Raw genomic sequence first — 17,128 nt, 5'->3', positions numbered from 1 at the left:
ATAAGGCCAAAACTGTTTATTTAAATAAGAATACATAGAACCAATAAGACGTTGGTTTATTGATGTAAGGCCCACTAAAATCCTCGGAATGACCAAAAGGTCAAAGATTCAGTTTATGGGAGCGACACTTGTTAGGAGGGATAGCCGCACACCCCGAAAGGTATTAGTTCCTTACCAAAAGATGAAAGATACAAAATTATAAAACAGAAGAAATAGAGAGGGAGAGAACCAAATGAGTTTTAGAATAAGAAGAGAGTAGAAGATACTCAGAGAAACTAAGAAAAAACAAAGCAAAAAACCTATTCAAATGAAGATACAAGGCTGTGAGGTTGAGGCCATAGGTATCAACTACAAGATCCACACACAGAAAACAAAGCACCCTTTTAAAATCTTCAGGAAATCACAACTAGAAACCAAAGAAAATGGTCAAGAACCAGAAGAGAAATCAGAAACTGAACAAAGTTGCAGTGGAATTAAGCATGTCCTCAAGAATGTGAGTTGCAGAGCCAAACTATGGGAAATCTTAGCAATTGTTGGGCCAAGTGGAGCTGGAAAATCATCACTGCTTGAGGTTCTTGCTGGTAAAGTTAGTCCACAAAGTGGTACTGTTTTTATGAACCAGAAGCCTGTGAACAAAGCTCAGTTCAAGAAGCTTTCAGGGTATGTTACACAAAAGGATACTTCATTTCCTTTACTTACAGTGCAAGAAACCATGATGTTTAGTGCAAAACTAAAGCTAAAGCTTCCACAACAACAACTATGCTGCAGGGTCAAGTCACTGATTAAGGACCTTGGACTTGACCATGTTGCTGGGACTAGAATCGGTGATGACAGGGTCAGAGGGATATCCGGTGGAGAGAAGCGCAGAGTTTCTATTGGTGTTGAAGTCATACATGACCCAAGAGTGTTGATTCTGGATGAACCAACTTCAGGGCTAGACAGTAACTCAGCTTTGCAGATTGTTGATATGCTTAAGGTCATGGCTGACACTAAGGGCAGAACTATAATCCTTATATCCATCAACCTGGGTTCAGAATAGTGAAGTTGTTCAATTCATTTCTGCTATTATCCAATGGTTGTGTTTTACACTATGGCACTGAAGATTTGCTGGGTGTGAATCTAAGGCTCATGGGTTTAGAGCTTCCTCTTCATGTTAATGTTGTTGAATTTGCCATTGAGACAATTGATGCCATTCAACAACAAAGGTGTCTGGTTCAGCTAGAAACTCCAAGGCAATTGCAAGGGATAGTGCAACTGAAGAAAGGTGATGATGCAGAAGAACCAAGCAAGTGTAGAAGTGGTAAGTTTACTCTACAACAGCTCTTTCAACAGTCCAAGGTGATTGATGAAGAAATCATCAATGCTGAGATAGATTTCCTTTGTGATTTTGCTAATTCTAGATTAAGAGAAACTATGATTCTCACTCAAAGGTTCTCGAAAAATATTTTTCGTACAAAAGAGCTCTTTGCATGTAGGACACTTCAGATGTTCATTTCTGGGCTTGTTCTGGGATCAATCTTTCCTAACCTCAAGGATGATCTAGTGGGAGCAAGAGAAAGGGTTGGTCTATTTGCTTTCATATTAACATTTTTGTTATCAACCAGCATAGAAGCTCTACCAATCTTTCTGCAAGAAAGGGAGATTCTAATGAAGGAGACATCTTCTGGAAGCTACCGTGTATCGTTGTACGCTATTGCCAATGGCCTAATTTACTTGCCATTTCAACTCATCCTAGCCATTTTGTTCTCATTGCCCTTGTACTGGCTTGTTGGTCTCAACAAGAATTTTGTGGCGTACTCTCAGTTTTTGTTGCTGATATGGCTGATTCTTTATACAGCAAATTCAGTTGTGGTGTGTTTCAGTGCGTTAGTGCCTAATTTCATAATTGGTAATTCAGTGATTGCTGGTGTCATTGGATCATTCTTCTTATTCTCTGGATACTTCATATCAAATCATGAAATTCCTAAGTACTGGATTTTCATGCATTATATATCTCTGTTCAAGTATCCCTTCGAAGGGTTCCTGATAAATGAGTTCTCCAACTCAGAGAAGTGCTTGCAGTACATATTTGGGAAATGCAAGCTGAGAGGAGAGGGTGTGCTTAAAGAAGAAGGGTATGGAGGAGAGAGCAGTAGATGGAAGAATGTGGGGATCATGGTGTCCTTCATCTTGTTTTACAGGTTTATTTCTTATGTTATTCTTAGATATAGATGCTCACAGAGGGGGTCCAAGAGTGTTGATATCATGTAAAGCCTATTGTGACTCGAACCGAGATCTGTTGTCCCAAATGGTGACCCTCTCGAGAGCTCACATGTCTTGGATTTTACTTTCATTATCAAGCTTTTTGGTCAATGCCCTAATGGCCTAATTCATTAGCTTTGTTCCTAAAATAGAGTAATGAAAATAGGGTTATACAATAACTTAAATAAGAGGTTTTCACCAGGCTTGCTCAGTAAGCCTAATTTCAATTACAACTCCATATCCTAAGTATGAAACAACTATTTACATTAATATATGAAACATTTGAAATATTCCTTTCTTCGTGACACCATTTGTAATACATAAACATTGATGCAAATTGCAAGATCATTTCAAACTGTATGAGAAAGGCCATGTCAACTTTGGCCAACTTTGGCCAAGAACATGATAGTTAGTTCATGCTTTGTGAAGCTCTAGTGTTTCTGGACTCTGTTCAAAATAGATCCAAGTATAACCTAGTTGTTCACACTGAATATGAGACAGCAGAAGTGTATAATCTCCCAGCTTTTCTATTCAGTGAAAAGTAAGACACTAAAATACATTGAAAGAAGAAACAAGTGGTCTTCTTAGACCACAAAGAATAGACAAATTCGGATCCCAAAAATCTAACAAATGCATTTGTCAGCCTTTGTATTTTCTTCATTTCTTCTTGGCAGGTTTTAGAAAGCATGGGCATGGAGAGGGGACTAAAATGTGTCAATCTATATCTGAGCAACAAGGAGTTCATTCCATGTATCTGGAATTCCAGGCAGGCACCAATGCAAACAGTCACTTGAATTAAGGGTTCCTCTGGTAGTGTAACGAGACATATGAGCATCATCTCGCAATTGCGAAATAGCAGTGATATCAAGTATCTTAATCTTGGTGCCAGTTAGTGCACCCTCAATAGTTGGATCACTAGATCCTTCCTGCATGACCTCACTTCCATTTGATAATGGGGTCATGTTATCACAGCTGCCACCGGTGTTCCAATCCCCATTGAAGAAATGCCTAGGTGACATAGTCCTGAAGAAAACTTTGAGCCGCGGATGAGAGACAAGTTGCAAATCAAGCCATCTGGCAACACTGTAGACTGTTAAGTTTTTGGCGTTAGCAATTTCTGCAATCTTTTGGTCTTCATTTGGCTTTCCATCAACGTGCATTATCCACCTATTTGCAGTAAGCTTCCCCCGATTCCAGTGGTGTCCTGTATTAAGAACCAAAACATCAAAGCAGTGGAGGAACTGACTCATGAAAGCTGGTGGGCGATCTAAATGCATGGCAATGTCGGTATTTTTGTCTCTACTGTTAAGGGGCTGCAAATCACATAAGCTAGCTGACCAATAGTATAAGATGGTTGTATTCGTCTTGGGAAATCTGTAAGCCCAGCCATCAGGACGAATAGCTCCACGGTGTTTTACTAGACCATATTCCCATCCCACATTTACAATTTCTGGACTCTCTTCTCCACCAGTGGACATACACATCAGAGATTGAAATTGTTGCCGGCCCAGTGAATCTCCTATGAATGCAATTGTTTTGTCCTGCATCCTATATTCGCAATACCATTAAAAACCACTCACAAACTGCTACGTAAATAACATTCAAGTAATTCTGATTTTGTTTTCTTTAATCAAAAGGAAAATAAAAATGAGAAAAAGACTATAAATTCTGCTTCAACAACAAAATACAAAAGTAGCAACTAACAAATTCTAAGCTTGCTTTTCAGAATAATACAAAAAAGACGACCCAATGCACGAGGCTCCCAGCTCGTGGGGTATAGGGATGGTAAATATAGGCAATCTTACCCTTACAAGCAAAGAGGTTGTTTCTAGGACTTGAACTCATGACCTCCAAGTCACCAGGCAAGTAACCATATCGTTGCAGACAAATGATGTAGTTATTCACATTAATGGGAAATGGCATGGAATCAAATCATAAATCTATCTAGCACCATTACAGACTAAAAATTGAATGCACTTAGAAAACAGGTAGTAATCTTGTTTATATGTGTTAGTAACAACTAGGTCAAAGAAAAAGAAAGGCATGTACCTACTTTCTCAGGAATGCAGACCGGTCAAACTCTGGCATATCACAATTTTCTGGTCTCCAGCGGTATCCCTCAAATGAAAAATCTGGTCGCTGTGTCATTCTACATGACCACATTGCGGATAACCACTGCTTGCAGCCAAACCCACTATACAGTGGTCTCCTGCTGTCTGCAAGCCACCTACCTTTGGCATAATTACAAACTGCATGGGATAAATCCAATCAATACTAAATCCAGCCAATGAACTCATTGAAGAATGAGGATACAATGTATAAGCATAAGCAACAAAAAGCATATTATCTACAGAGTATTTACTAACTTCCTGGTGCATTAGTTTGGAGTATTATGGCCACTGACCATGCATAGAATCACTTGTCAGGAGACAAGGATACAGAGAGTCTAGATTGTACTAATGAACATGTTTGTATGAAGGAGAGACACGGGAAAAAATTATCAACAAGAATTTTTCCCTCTTGTTCTTTTTTTTACAAACAAAATAAAATTATATAAAAAAGTTAAGGATTTCAGATCTGAAGGTAGGCTTCACCTTCTATGCCGAGGTTGCAAAATTTCATGGAGGTCAGTTATAAAGATGTAAAGAATGTATACATGATACTTATTGTACAACTTGAGCATGGGAAAGAAGAAATATTGGAATACAAATTGCTCCAGTAAAACCATAGTAACATAATTATCTCATTTACCCTAAGTATCACATACCTAATTTACCATACCACATACCGGGTTCATCATAAAAAGATCTCATAAAATTAATATAGAAAGTGACGAACTGCATGTCCAAAAGAACCATGTACCCGTACCCATACAATGTACCAGGTAACATGAGTAAAACAAATTATGAGGAGGAAACAACCAATTCAAAGAAAATAGAGTTAAGACATCAGAAGGTTTGAAGAGCAATCATCTTATGTTGTTACTTTTTGTGACTTAAATTCTAATTAAGCCAGTAATGCTAGTAGAATAGCTACTCTTTAGCCAGAAGTAGTTTTACATAATGGGTACCACTGAACCAGAACCAATGGTGTGCTCAATTAATCTTGGGTGGATGAGTGGTCTCCATTCTCTACCACTTTTCCTATCTGGCAACCACCTCTAAATATATCTAAATTCTAGCTAACTTTTTTTTTGGCTCTGCAGCAGTATTCAATAGACAAATAAGCCGTCTAACCAAATTCTCAGAAACAATGATACAAAGAAAATAGCTGAAAAACATATTACAGAATAATTATGATATATGTGTTTGTGCAATACCAGAAAAAAAAAGCATTGTAATGAATTCAAGAAAAGAACAAGAATAAGATTCTACCTTCACTTCTGGAAGAAGACCTGACATCTTGATTGTATTGAATTTTTGGAGATTCTGCAGGTATAGAATCTACAGCTGGTGAATGCACAATATCAAGTTCCAGTTTTGTTCTGTTCTCTTTGATAGGAGGTAGGGATTTTTCCTCACTTTTTTTCACCTTTGTAGTTCCCACCGAATCAACTGGGACTTCCACAGGAAATTCTAAGCATACATATTTATAAAAACAATTATCAACAAACAAAAATAAGATCCTCAACATAGCTAATAACCAAAAAATAGCAGGTTAAAGGAAAGGTAAAGTACAAAACATGACCTAAAATACTTAGAAAACCAAGAAGCCCAATAACTGCAAATTTCAATTTGTTGTAGTTCACTATCATAATATACTTTTTCAAACCCAAAAGTAATTCCCCCAAGGCTCAAGAGAAAAAAAATGATTAATGTCATCATGAAAATATCTGTCTGGAATACAAACCTGAAGGCACGTGGTACCACTCTTGAGTTGATCTTAAAGTAGTAACTATTGGATTGTTCTCCCATGTCCATAGTAATGTGGTAAAAATAATAAGAGCAACCAGAGCTAGGGAAACATGTATCCCTCTAAAGCTGTACCAATTTCCCCCTTTCATCGGTGCTTACACGCTACTGCCAATACAGATATTTGAATATTTTTCTGGTATAACCAAGAGTATCCCTCACCCTATGGGTCAGGCATAACTATCCCTTCTGATAAGTGTCGCTCATAGAAATTGAACCTTTGACCTTTGAATCTGTATGTACAGTCAGAAAATTCCCATTGCATAAAATCGCTGATATTTCTGGTTGTTCTTGAGGTTTATCTGTACAAGACTTGATGTATTAGAAAGACAGAAAAATATATGAAAAATAGAAAGTAAAAAAGTCCCTTCCTTTTACTTCAGCAATCAGTATGATAGATAATAACTCTGTCTCCAAAATTTATGTCTATATCTACAACCATGTTACTATGAAGTATGAACCCTTATTTGTTTTTCCCTTCATATAAGCTTAGCAAAAACAAGCAAATTTCATCTTCCACAGTAACCTAGGTCCAAACTTTAAGCAAAAATAGAATTTTATTATTATGGCAAAAAGGTTTTATTTTCACACAACCAAATGTTCACGCACGTTTATTTCTTTAACAAAATCAAATTTCGGATGATACACATAATTATGGAAAAAACAATATATCTTTTCTCTAACAAATCATAGCTTAACAATTCTAATATTTCACCAAGATCCCAAATAAATATCCATTATAATAAATAAATACATAATTAGAAAGCAAATGCAGTAAAGTGATAAACGATAGCGATATAAAACCTGCAATTCGTATCTTGATTTTTTCAAAATTGCAGATCCCACCGTATCTATGGTGTTATGAGAAGGAGATGATGATGTTCTTTTTTCGCTGCATTCGTCTACATTCATGCCATTACAAGGAACCAGTAAAATAAGAGTACTTTCGTCCTTATTATAAAATGGGTGTACAGTTTGGTTCCGGAAAAAACGTAAAAATTTAATTAATATTCGAAGATAGTGCATCTAAGTCAATATTTTGGTAGAGTAAAATAGGTGTTTACTCATAAAAAAAGGTGACATGTTTATATTACTTGGATATTTTATTATAAAAAGCCTTCCCTACATCAGAGGGAATAAATCTGGATCTAGATAAAAAATATTATTTAATATATATATATTGATAGTGTAAGTGATTTTTACACTATCAGTAAATCCTCACTATTCATATGTTAGTTAGTATTGACTTCCAAATAAAAAAATATTACAAATCAATGGTAAATAATATTGACAGTGTAAAAAACTTTGTGCATAGATTTTAAACTCTAAAAAATAACATTTGGGAAATGCTTATGTGAATCTGTGATTTGGTTACGCTGAGATTAGATCTCCCTAATAACAAGATTTGATCACGAATGTATATTAAAGTGCACTCGTGGTTATGGTTGTAATTATGTGGTCAGTTATAATTGTTGTTAATGTGATTATAATGATTGTAATATTAATTTGATGCGACCATATCATTATCATTCAGGCTCACCCTACAATTAAATGGTTGCTTAAATCATATTTTTAGGGATGGTAATAGATGTGTTGATCATCTTGCTAGCTTGAGCATCAAGGTCCTCTTTTTATGTTCTATTTTGTTATCACTTCTTCCTTTTTTTATTTCCTTTTTTTCAATAAACATAATAGATATTTATATATATATTTTTTAGGAAGTCATAGATATTTTGTTATCATATTATCTTATTTTTATTTTTGAAGCACTTATATATGCACTAATGGTTAGGATCAAACTCCAAATCTAGATAGAGCTATATGTATGAAATGAAAGACTAGGACGAGGACATTGTATAATCAATCAACATGGATAAACAACCTAAATTTGCTTATTAAGATTCAAGATAATAATATTAGATATCAACTATCCTTTTGGAAACTGAACAATCATTTTTATCATACCATCATTCATATATAGTTCATGGACTATGAAAATGAGTAAGAGTGTAAAGTTCAGTTCGGTTTTTATTGTATTTCAATGACTGAATCGAACACAAACATATGGTTCGGTTCACCTCAATTAACTGCAAACTTTTACTACTGAATCGCTCTTGAATGGTTAGGTTCAGTTCGGTTCCATGGTTTTCTTGTTTTTTTAAAAAAAAATCTTGCATCAATTGAAAGTTCAAAATATATTAGAAGAGACATTATTGATCTATATAAGGATACATTATTATTATTATTATTATTATTATTATTATTATTATTATTATTATTATTATTATTATTATTATTATTATTATTATTATTATTATTATTATTATTATTATTATTATTATTATTATTATTATTATTATTATTATTATTATGAAAAATATGAATATATATAGATGAGTAAAAAAAATTGAAACTCATAATTGTTAACCCATATTACAATTGTGTAATTTGGGAAGAAAAAGTGAATAACCACATATATAATAAGAGTATAAAATATGTACATTGACAGTGTAAAAATTTGTACACATGCATTTTATCATTCATTCTTCATTTGAATTATTTTTTTGAAAAATTAACAGTAATTAAATAATAATGATAGATAATACAATGATAGTGTATAAAATTCATACACTGTCAGTACATACATCTTTTTCTCATATAATAATATAATCTAAATTAATAACATATATATTTATTTATGACATATATAATAAAAACATACATAAAAATTTAATAACATACATACTAATTAGTAAAACATATAATAATAACATATATAATATTACAATTCACAATTAGCAACATATATAATAATACATGTATAACAATTTATGATATATGTTACTTTCAAACTCAATATCATAATAGTTATACGTTATGTTCCAAATCATTAAGAAAGTGAGAAACAATTTAGTAAGAAGTAACATATACAATACTAACATAAAATAACATATATAACAATATAATTCACACAAAATTGTTTATTTAAGCAACAAATTTGGTCGAAGAATTTAAACAACAACATGAAATCATTCCATAATATTATTTCTTTAATATGTGGTTCGCTACGGTTCCAACAATTCCTAAATTTATAAAACCATAAACCGAATCATACATAAATGGTTCATTAAAAAAATAACCAAACCGAACTGCGAAACCAAACAAACCACATTTTGTGGTTTGGTTTGGTTCCACCAGTTTCATGGTTTAAACAGTAAGAAATGTCTCTTGTGACATGAAGCGATATATTATTTTGTTGTTTGAATGACATAACTCTTGAATGAAGATTTATCAATGAAACGATAATTAAGACTCTTGGGAAAAAGTCTATATATAGTGCTTGATTGAAGCAGTATGATAATTAGAAAAAGAACTTGAAATATTGTCTCTATCTCTGCCTAAAAAATTTGTCTCTATCAGCTATCAATAAAGGAAGAGCATAGAAATGAAGAAAAAGAGATAGAAGAGTTTCTCTATTGATAAAGAACAACACAACATATAAAGGAGGATAGAGGTAATCCACAATCATTCTTATTATGTGAAACCTATAGATTCTTAAGATCCATTTACACATAGTTTCCATGATAAGACTTACATGTGGTATTAGAACACTATGTTTAAGAATTTATAGTTTTTCAATAATAATGATTTAATCATAAATAATATTTTGAAATATGTTCTTGAATGTTTATAAAACTCAAATATAATTATTTCCACTACATCATAATAATAATTAGAGTGTGCATAACAAAATAGTGTTCAAAATTAATAAACAGTAACCAAAAACTAACATGCTGGATAGCGTTATTGAAGAATATGGATTATGATTATTATTTTTGGTTATTGATACTGTTTCAAGGCACTGCCAGTATAAACGTACAGCAAAAATACTAATATTCTATTTAAGAGATATTGTGAAAGATATTTCCAAAATATCTGAATTAAAAAGAGTATATATGAGATTTTGAAGGTTTATGAAATGAGGTGTCATTTGGCATAGTGATTATATGTGTGGGTAATGGATTCGTGGTTGTGTGTTAGTTCCTAAGTTTGGTGAGTTTTTGTTCATGTTTTTATTTTCGATGCATATAAACACGGTGCTTAGCAAGCATTGTAGCTGTCAGACTATCACATCTCTTTGACTATTTATTGAACTGTTATATTACACAACCTTTTGTTAATGCGTATAGAATCCTAAAGACACTTCTCTCCCTCAACTGATATGAAATTCTCTATAAATAGAGACAATTGAAGGTATAATATATCATCCGAATTTTTCACATCTAAGAAATCATTCTCCGTTTCTCTAATGCATGAGATAAGTATAGAAAACATAAGTTTGTAAACTATTATATTTGTTGTGATTGTGTAAAACATATAAAAGTTTTCCAAAGTATCATGAAGGGGATTTGCTGTTCATTCCATATGCTGTTCATTCCATATGCTGTTCATTCCATTTGCATCCAATATACTTAAATTAGTGGATACGAATCGAACCTAAAGGTTAATGTAATAACACGCGCTTTGGAGATTTTACATACATATTCATCAACCATTTCTTTGTTCAAATGTTGCACCATTTTCCCACCAATTCAAGTTTTTCTAATAGATGCTATATATATAACATGAATAGTACTGTTTTAGAAGGAAAATTTGGTTCCAGTTCCGTTTCTGTTATACATTCTCCATTTGGTACATTGTTTCATTCATGAGGGAGCAAATATATACTATTTCAGTTTCTTTATCTATAATTAAATAATATAAAATATATATATATATATATAATATTTATTCACATATCATATATATGTTATTATCATGTTATTATCATGTTATATATATATATATATAAATATAAATATAAATATAAGTAATATATATCAATCGGTTAACATAAACAATACCTAAATATATATGAAGGGGTAAAGCCATTTATATATATATATATATATATATATAATTAATTAAGTTATAATTAAACTTTTGATGCAATTATTTTATTTTGATGCCACTGTTTCATGAATATGCATTATACCAGAATTGATATTTAACAACGCCCATTCAACAATGCTTATATATTGAACGCTGTTAGATGTAAGACAGGAGAGAATTAATAGCGCTTATTGAAGAAAGCGTTGTTAAATGTGCTATCTTTTGTTATCTTTAAAGCGCTTATTGAAGCAAACACTATTAAATGTCATACATCATATATTTAACATCACTTCTTCAATAAGCATTGTTAAAAGTGTTATCTTTAACAACGGTTATTGAAGCATGCACTGTTAAAGGTCATAATTCATATGTTTAACAACACTTCTTCAATAAACGCTGTTAAAGGTGTTATCTTTAACGCGCTTATTGAAGCAATCATTGTTAAAGCTTTATATATTTAACAACACTTCTTCAATAAGTGCTGTTAAATGTTTGTTTTAGTGAGCGAAAATCTTTTCAAATTCAAAAATATAACCTCACACAATAATACATATCACTCAGTTTATTATTTCTCTTACTTTTCTTTTTCTCCATAAGTTACATTTTTTTCTCTTTTGTTTTTAGTTTCTCTCTTTAAGCAAGTTATCAATTTTTCGTTTTTCTCTTCAAACATAAGGTAAATCGTTATCTTATTTTAGCTCATTTATTTCTCTCTTCACTAATAGTATGATCTTTATTTGCTGTGAAGTTATGCAGATATGGTGAAGTTATCGATTTTTGGTTTTTCTCTTCTAGCATAAGGTAAATCGTTATCTTATTTTAGCTCATTTATTTCTTTCTTCACTAATAGTGTGATATTTAGTTGTTGTGAAGTTATGCAACTATGATGTTCTAGGTTTTTGGCTATGGTGAACATTGGAAGAAAAGAATGAACGATTTGCATAAGATCTCATTACGCATATGTTATTTTATAATATTGGAATCTGTTAAGATTGATTGTAGTTGAAGTCGTTGGTGATTTAACAAATCTATTGTAAATGTGGTGGAGTTGGACATGCTTGTCATGTGTTTGATAGAATGTCTGGGAGAGATATTATCTTATTTAGAAAGTAGACATTTAACAGCGTTTGCTTTAGTGAGCGTGATTAAATGTCTACTTTCTACAATGCTACAAAAAACGCTGTTGAATATAACCTTATGTACTATTGCGCTCACATACACAACGTCACAAAAGCGCTGTTAAATGACAATTTTAAGCGCTGTTGTTTTGCTATTCTGGCATAGTGAAGAATACAATTTTATAATTTATGTGTAACTAGTGGAGTTATATGTATGTATAATATTATGACTTGTTAGATGTTTGGAATTATTGTACGATAAATTTGTTAATCACCAAAATGGTCAAATTTATGTTATTTAATTCCAAATTGTATGATCATATTTCATTTACTCATTAATTTGATATTATGAATGATATAAAAACTATTTGTTTATAAGTAAATTGAAATTCGCTATTAGAAGACAGTTAAGAATCGCCAAAAAATTTATTGTTTATTCTTATAATCAATGCGCATGTATATCGGTAGTGTAAATGCATAATTAGTTATATTTATATATCCAAAGATAGTAAATGTTTCTAATTGTTAGGTCCCAGAGGACTCTGCCCCTCACCTAGAAGGGGTGAATAGGTGATTCGATACACAATTACCATCGTTCGATAAACACATAAATTATACAAATTAATACACTATTTAATTGATTAACGACAAACTTAATCGATGTAAACCACTTAATCGATTAATTGGTTCAATTACAACATAAACAAAATTCTTTCGATCATCCAAGATTACCAAGATTCAACCAAACTTACATGCAACTATACAGACAATTAAGAACAGTAAATGCACTATACAGAATATGCAAGTATCAGAGAATTATATGCATGTCAAGTTGAGTAAATCAAGTAATGCGGAAATGTAAAAAGATAAGGGAAAGAAGAAGAAGATTCAGCTTTTATCCTGGTTCGTTTGCTGTCCACTATAAACTACATTGAGGCCTCCCCTTCTGATCTTGGGAGATTTTATCTTCACTATGTAATCTTCAATGTTTCTTACAAACACAATTTTAATACAAGAATCAAGATGCTCCTTTCTTGGATCTTAAACCCCACTTTCTTGGTTTGACTATTCTAATCGCATAAGAAAACCTTTTCTTACGATCTAGCCCCAACCAAGAAAAACGCTTACAACCAAGACCTCTTGCTTCTCGAGAAGACACGTAACTTACCGCAGCTAGGGTTTCCCCAAACCTATTCTTTTTCTTTGGTGATACAACACACCAAGAGAATGTGTTATTGCCTAAGTCTAAAAATAATTCTTCAAGTTACATATGCACCTCAATGTGCAGATTATACAATCTTCTACGAATCTAAGAACCCCTAAATAATCTCACAAATACATAAAACACAATGCGTGAGATGCATGTTTCTTTTTCACAGATTTGACAATGAAAGCTCAACGGGTATCTTGTAAAGATTCACCATTTTCTTTTCGTGAAAGAACACTTAGAAAATCTTTCCTAAAGATATGAAAGTTTGAGCTCTAGATTTTCTCAATAATTTGTAAAATCTCTATTTTCGAAAAATGTGTTCTAACACTGTGAATTTTTTCAAAGTTAAGTAATGAACCGATATGAAAAACTTGGGTTAATACACTGTTATGTTTTTAACTGCACTTAATCGATTATGTTGAGCCTTAATCGATTAACTCACCATTTAATCGATTAACGTGTTCATCCAAAGGGTTAATTGATTAACACAATTGTTAATTGATGAACGGTTTTCTAAAACACATTTTAAATGATGAATGAACCTCCTACATGATTTATAACCTAATATTGCATGTCTTTGAATGCAACATGATTTAAAAATACTTTTTAAATGCATTCAAAACATGTAATCATGTATGTATGTGCATGTAAATCATGTATGTATGCATGTGAGTCTCATTTTAGATGTGATTGATTTTAACTTGTGAGACTTTCGTTGGGGTTCATCCTTGTCTAGACTCTTACTAAGCAAGCAACTTAGGATCTAATAAAGATATAAACAATACTTAACCCTAGATCTTCTTTTGCATGCTTTTCCTTGTATACTTTTGAGTCTTGACTTTAGTTGATACTTTGTTGTTTGTTGATTTGCTCATCTTCTCAAGCTTGTCCTTCAACATTTATGCATGTTGTCAATCCTTTGCCTTCTTCACTCTTTTGTCTTCATCAAACTTTGTGTGTCCTTTGTCTTCATCAAAACATTATGTGATACATGCTTGCCTCTTCAATCTCGCATTCATGCATGCTGACATCTTCAATCTCCCCCTTTTGATGATGACAAACACTTGTTGACATTTGTTAACAACATGTTGGATCTAATAATTCTTTGTTGGATTTGATTGATGACAATCAACTTGTTTTGCCTTGTTCTTGTAAGTTGATGCACGTTTCTCCCTTTTGCTCTTGCTCTTGCTCCCCCTCAATTTAAGTATTGGGTGATTTATTCTTTTTTGTTACGGAAGCCTCAACTTATCTTCTCTTGTAAGTCTACAATATATAAACAACAATCTTTCTCCCCCTTTTGGCATGATTAAAAAGTAAAGTCATATATGAAAGTATATTGCCAAAAGAAAGAACAAACAACACATTTTTTTACTGGAGTTAATCGATTAACGTATTTACTTAATCGATTATGTCTTATTCAATTTTGCCCAGACTTTCATTTTATACACTGGTTAATCGATTATGACCTGCTATTAATCGGTTAAAGCAAATGATATAGCAGAAAACAGTATAGGCTACATGCTATTGGCAAAATGCTTATACAATTTGATTATTAGTGGTTTCATGCCCTTGTTTTTGTATATTACCACTTGGTTTATTTCAATTATGTACATCTCAGGAAAAAAGCTTTGTTTAACTACTTATTAATACTGCTTGTACCACTTGTTGGTACCATTTGTTAATGACATTTATTCATGATATTACTTTCCATACCACATTTTAATTGACAATTATAAGCAATTAGATCAATGCAAATATATTTGAAAATTTCAAACAGTTTTTTTCATCCATTGATCAGGTGATTTACAAAAGTAATAAGAGCAGTACACAATTCAATTTTCTTAGCACAAAACCAATTCATTCATAGCATGTTATGATTACATTGTTCATATCAAAGCACAAAAACAAATTTAACAAGTTTGGAGAAATTACAATGCAACACCCAAAATATTACACAAACCATAAGACTCCTAAAACATCAACTAACTAGGACACTATAGACATCCTACGCTAGCTAGGAGGTGGTTGGGGAAATCCACCGAAGGAATTGAACATAAAAGAAAGATGCTCGAAACGACTCCAATTTTCTTCATCTTGTCTACGAAACTCCACCATAAGCCTATCCTTCATAGATTGTATCCTAGATACAACTTCTTGGTTCCTTGAGCCAATACGCTCATTAAGCCGTTGTTCCATGGCATCTAGATGAGCCAAACTAACTGAAGATCCTTGACACAAATCAGATGCCTCGACATTATGATGTCCCTGGTTTTGCTCACCATGCTCACTACCTTCTTCTTCAGACATTTCTAAATCAACCGTGGTCCTATAATACTTTTGATACATCCACTCACCTCCATATTTATAAATACTCATCTTAGGAATGATGTTCTCATGGACCATATGCTCTCTAGAATTCACAACAATTATCTCTGCACCAGATGTGTTGATCTCCAAATGATCAATGACACGAGAGATGAATATTCCATAAGCTAATAATCTAGAACAAGATGACGCAATACCATACATCACTTCGAGAATCTCATCGGTCCAGCTAATCAATATTTCTTCTTTCACAGCAAACATAAGCTTTAGATCATTTACAGTAGGTTGCGCATGATTAGTGTTGTGCTGAATTAATATGTAAGATATCAGGTAATGTAAGAGCCTATTTTCTAGGGTTAATGAACCAAATTTTGTGAGCTCACCTCTCACAAAGTAATGAGGTCCCTTTAAGCACGACTTATACACCTCAGTAGAGTCATAACTACTCCACTTGTCGTCATTGCAGTCTCCAAGGGTACCACCATCACACGATAATCCTCCCACATCCATAAGCAATATATCATCCATCAAAATTAGCTTTCCTTTCACCATACTCTTATACCCACCATCCTTATACTGAAAATTCGCATAAAATTCCCGAATCAGAGAAGGATAGATATTACCATTTAATTCCAGAAAATGCATAACCCCTTGTGCCTCTAATTCATGCGGGAATTGGAATCCTTGCTCCACCATCCACACCATGTCGGCATACTAGATGTATGTGGGTTTCCGGATATAGAACCACAACAACCTTTCTGCTTGAAGAACATGAGCATAAAACGGGTCAATACCAAGTGTAGGATTCTGCCTTATAGTAGAGGAGCCTTCGACGCTTAAACTTCTCGCACATCCAAGATGACGCAGAGATGGGTTTGCACCGGTTGTATGTTTCACTCTCTTTGGTCTCTCGTTACTCATAGTTTTAGAATCAATGGATAAGATAACCGATTAAAGATGAAAAAGAAGTTAGGGTTTTGAAAGGGGAAAACTTGGTTTTTCTAATTTGAACCAAATTAATGGATTGAATGCTTAGAGAGGGGAATAAGAAAGGAATGGATAGCTCTAGAACGAGTTTGAGGATGAAATCTATGATCAATTTCACACAAGGGAATGGTGTTCACGAGGTTAGGGTTTGTAAAGACGTAACCAGAACTGTTGCAGAATCTGTTTTATTACTGCATTTAATCGATTAACCTCTGTGTTAATCGATTAACGGGATTAAAATTTTAACACAATTAATCCATTATGTTCCAGCTTAATCGATTAAGATTTTAAAAACATTTTAGCCTAGGTAATCGATTAAGGGAACAATCAATCGATTAAGACAATTTGAAAAAGCCCAGGTAATCGATTAAAACACAGAACAATCGATTAAATACGTCATA

General features: G+C 32.8%; 1 protein-coding gene and 1 pseudogene across 1 annotated transcript; one reads left to right on the top strand and one right to left on the bottom strand.

Moving 5' to 3' along the window:
• Positions 210-2,333, top strand: LOC109358822 (annotated as a pseudogene).
• On the bottom strand, positions 2,699-7,124 carry LOC109358831 (protein trichome birefringence-like 14). The gene is made up of 5 exons (XM_019603297.1): positions 6,957-7,124; positions 6,091-6,454; positions 5,616-5,816; positions 4,295-4,490; positions 2,699-3,789 (listed from the first exon to the last, which is right to left on the bottom strand). Exons 2-5 carry the CDS (start codon positions 6,242-6,244, stop codon positions 2,961-2,963), a joined length of 1,380 nt encoding a protein of 459 aa, XP_019458842.1. The 5' UTR covers positions 6,245-6,454; positions 6,957-7,124; the 3' UTR covers positions 2,699-2,960.

Source organism: Lupinus angustifolius, chromosome LG01 (genome assembly GCF_001865875.1).
Source record: "Lupinus angustifolius cultivar Tanjil chromosome LG01, LupAngTanjil_v1.0, whole genome shotgun sequence".
Lineage (NCBI taxonomy): Eukaryota > Viridiplantae > Streptophyta > Magnoliopsida > Fabales > Fabaceae > Lupinus > Lupinus angustifolius.
This window is presented reverse-complemented; position numbering and strand designations above follow the sequence as displayed.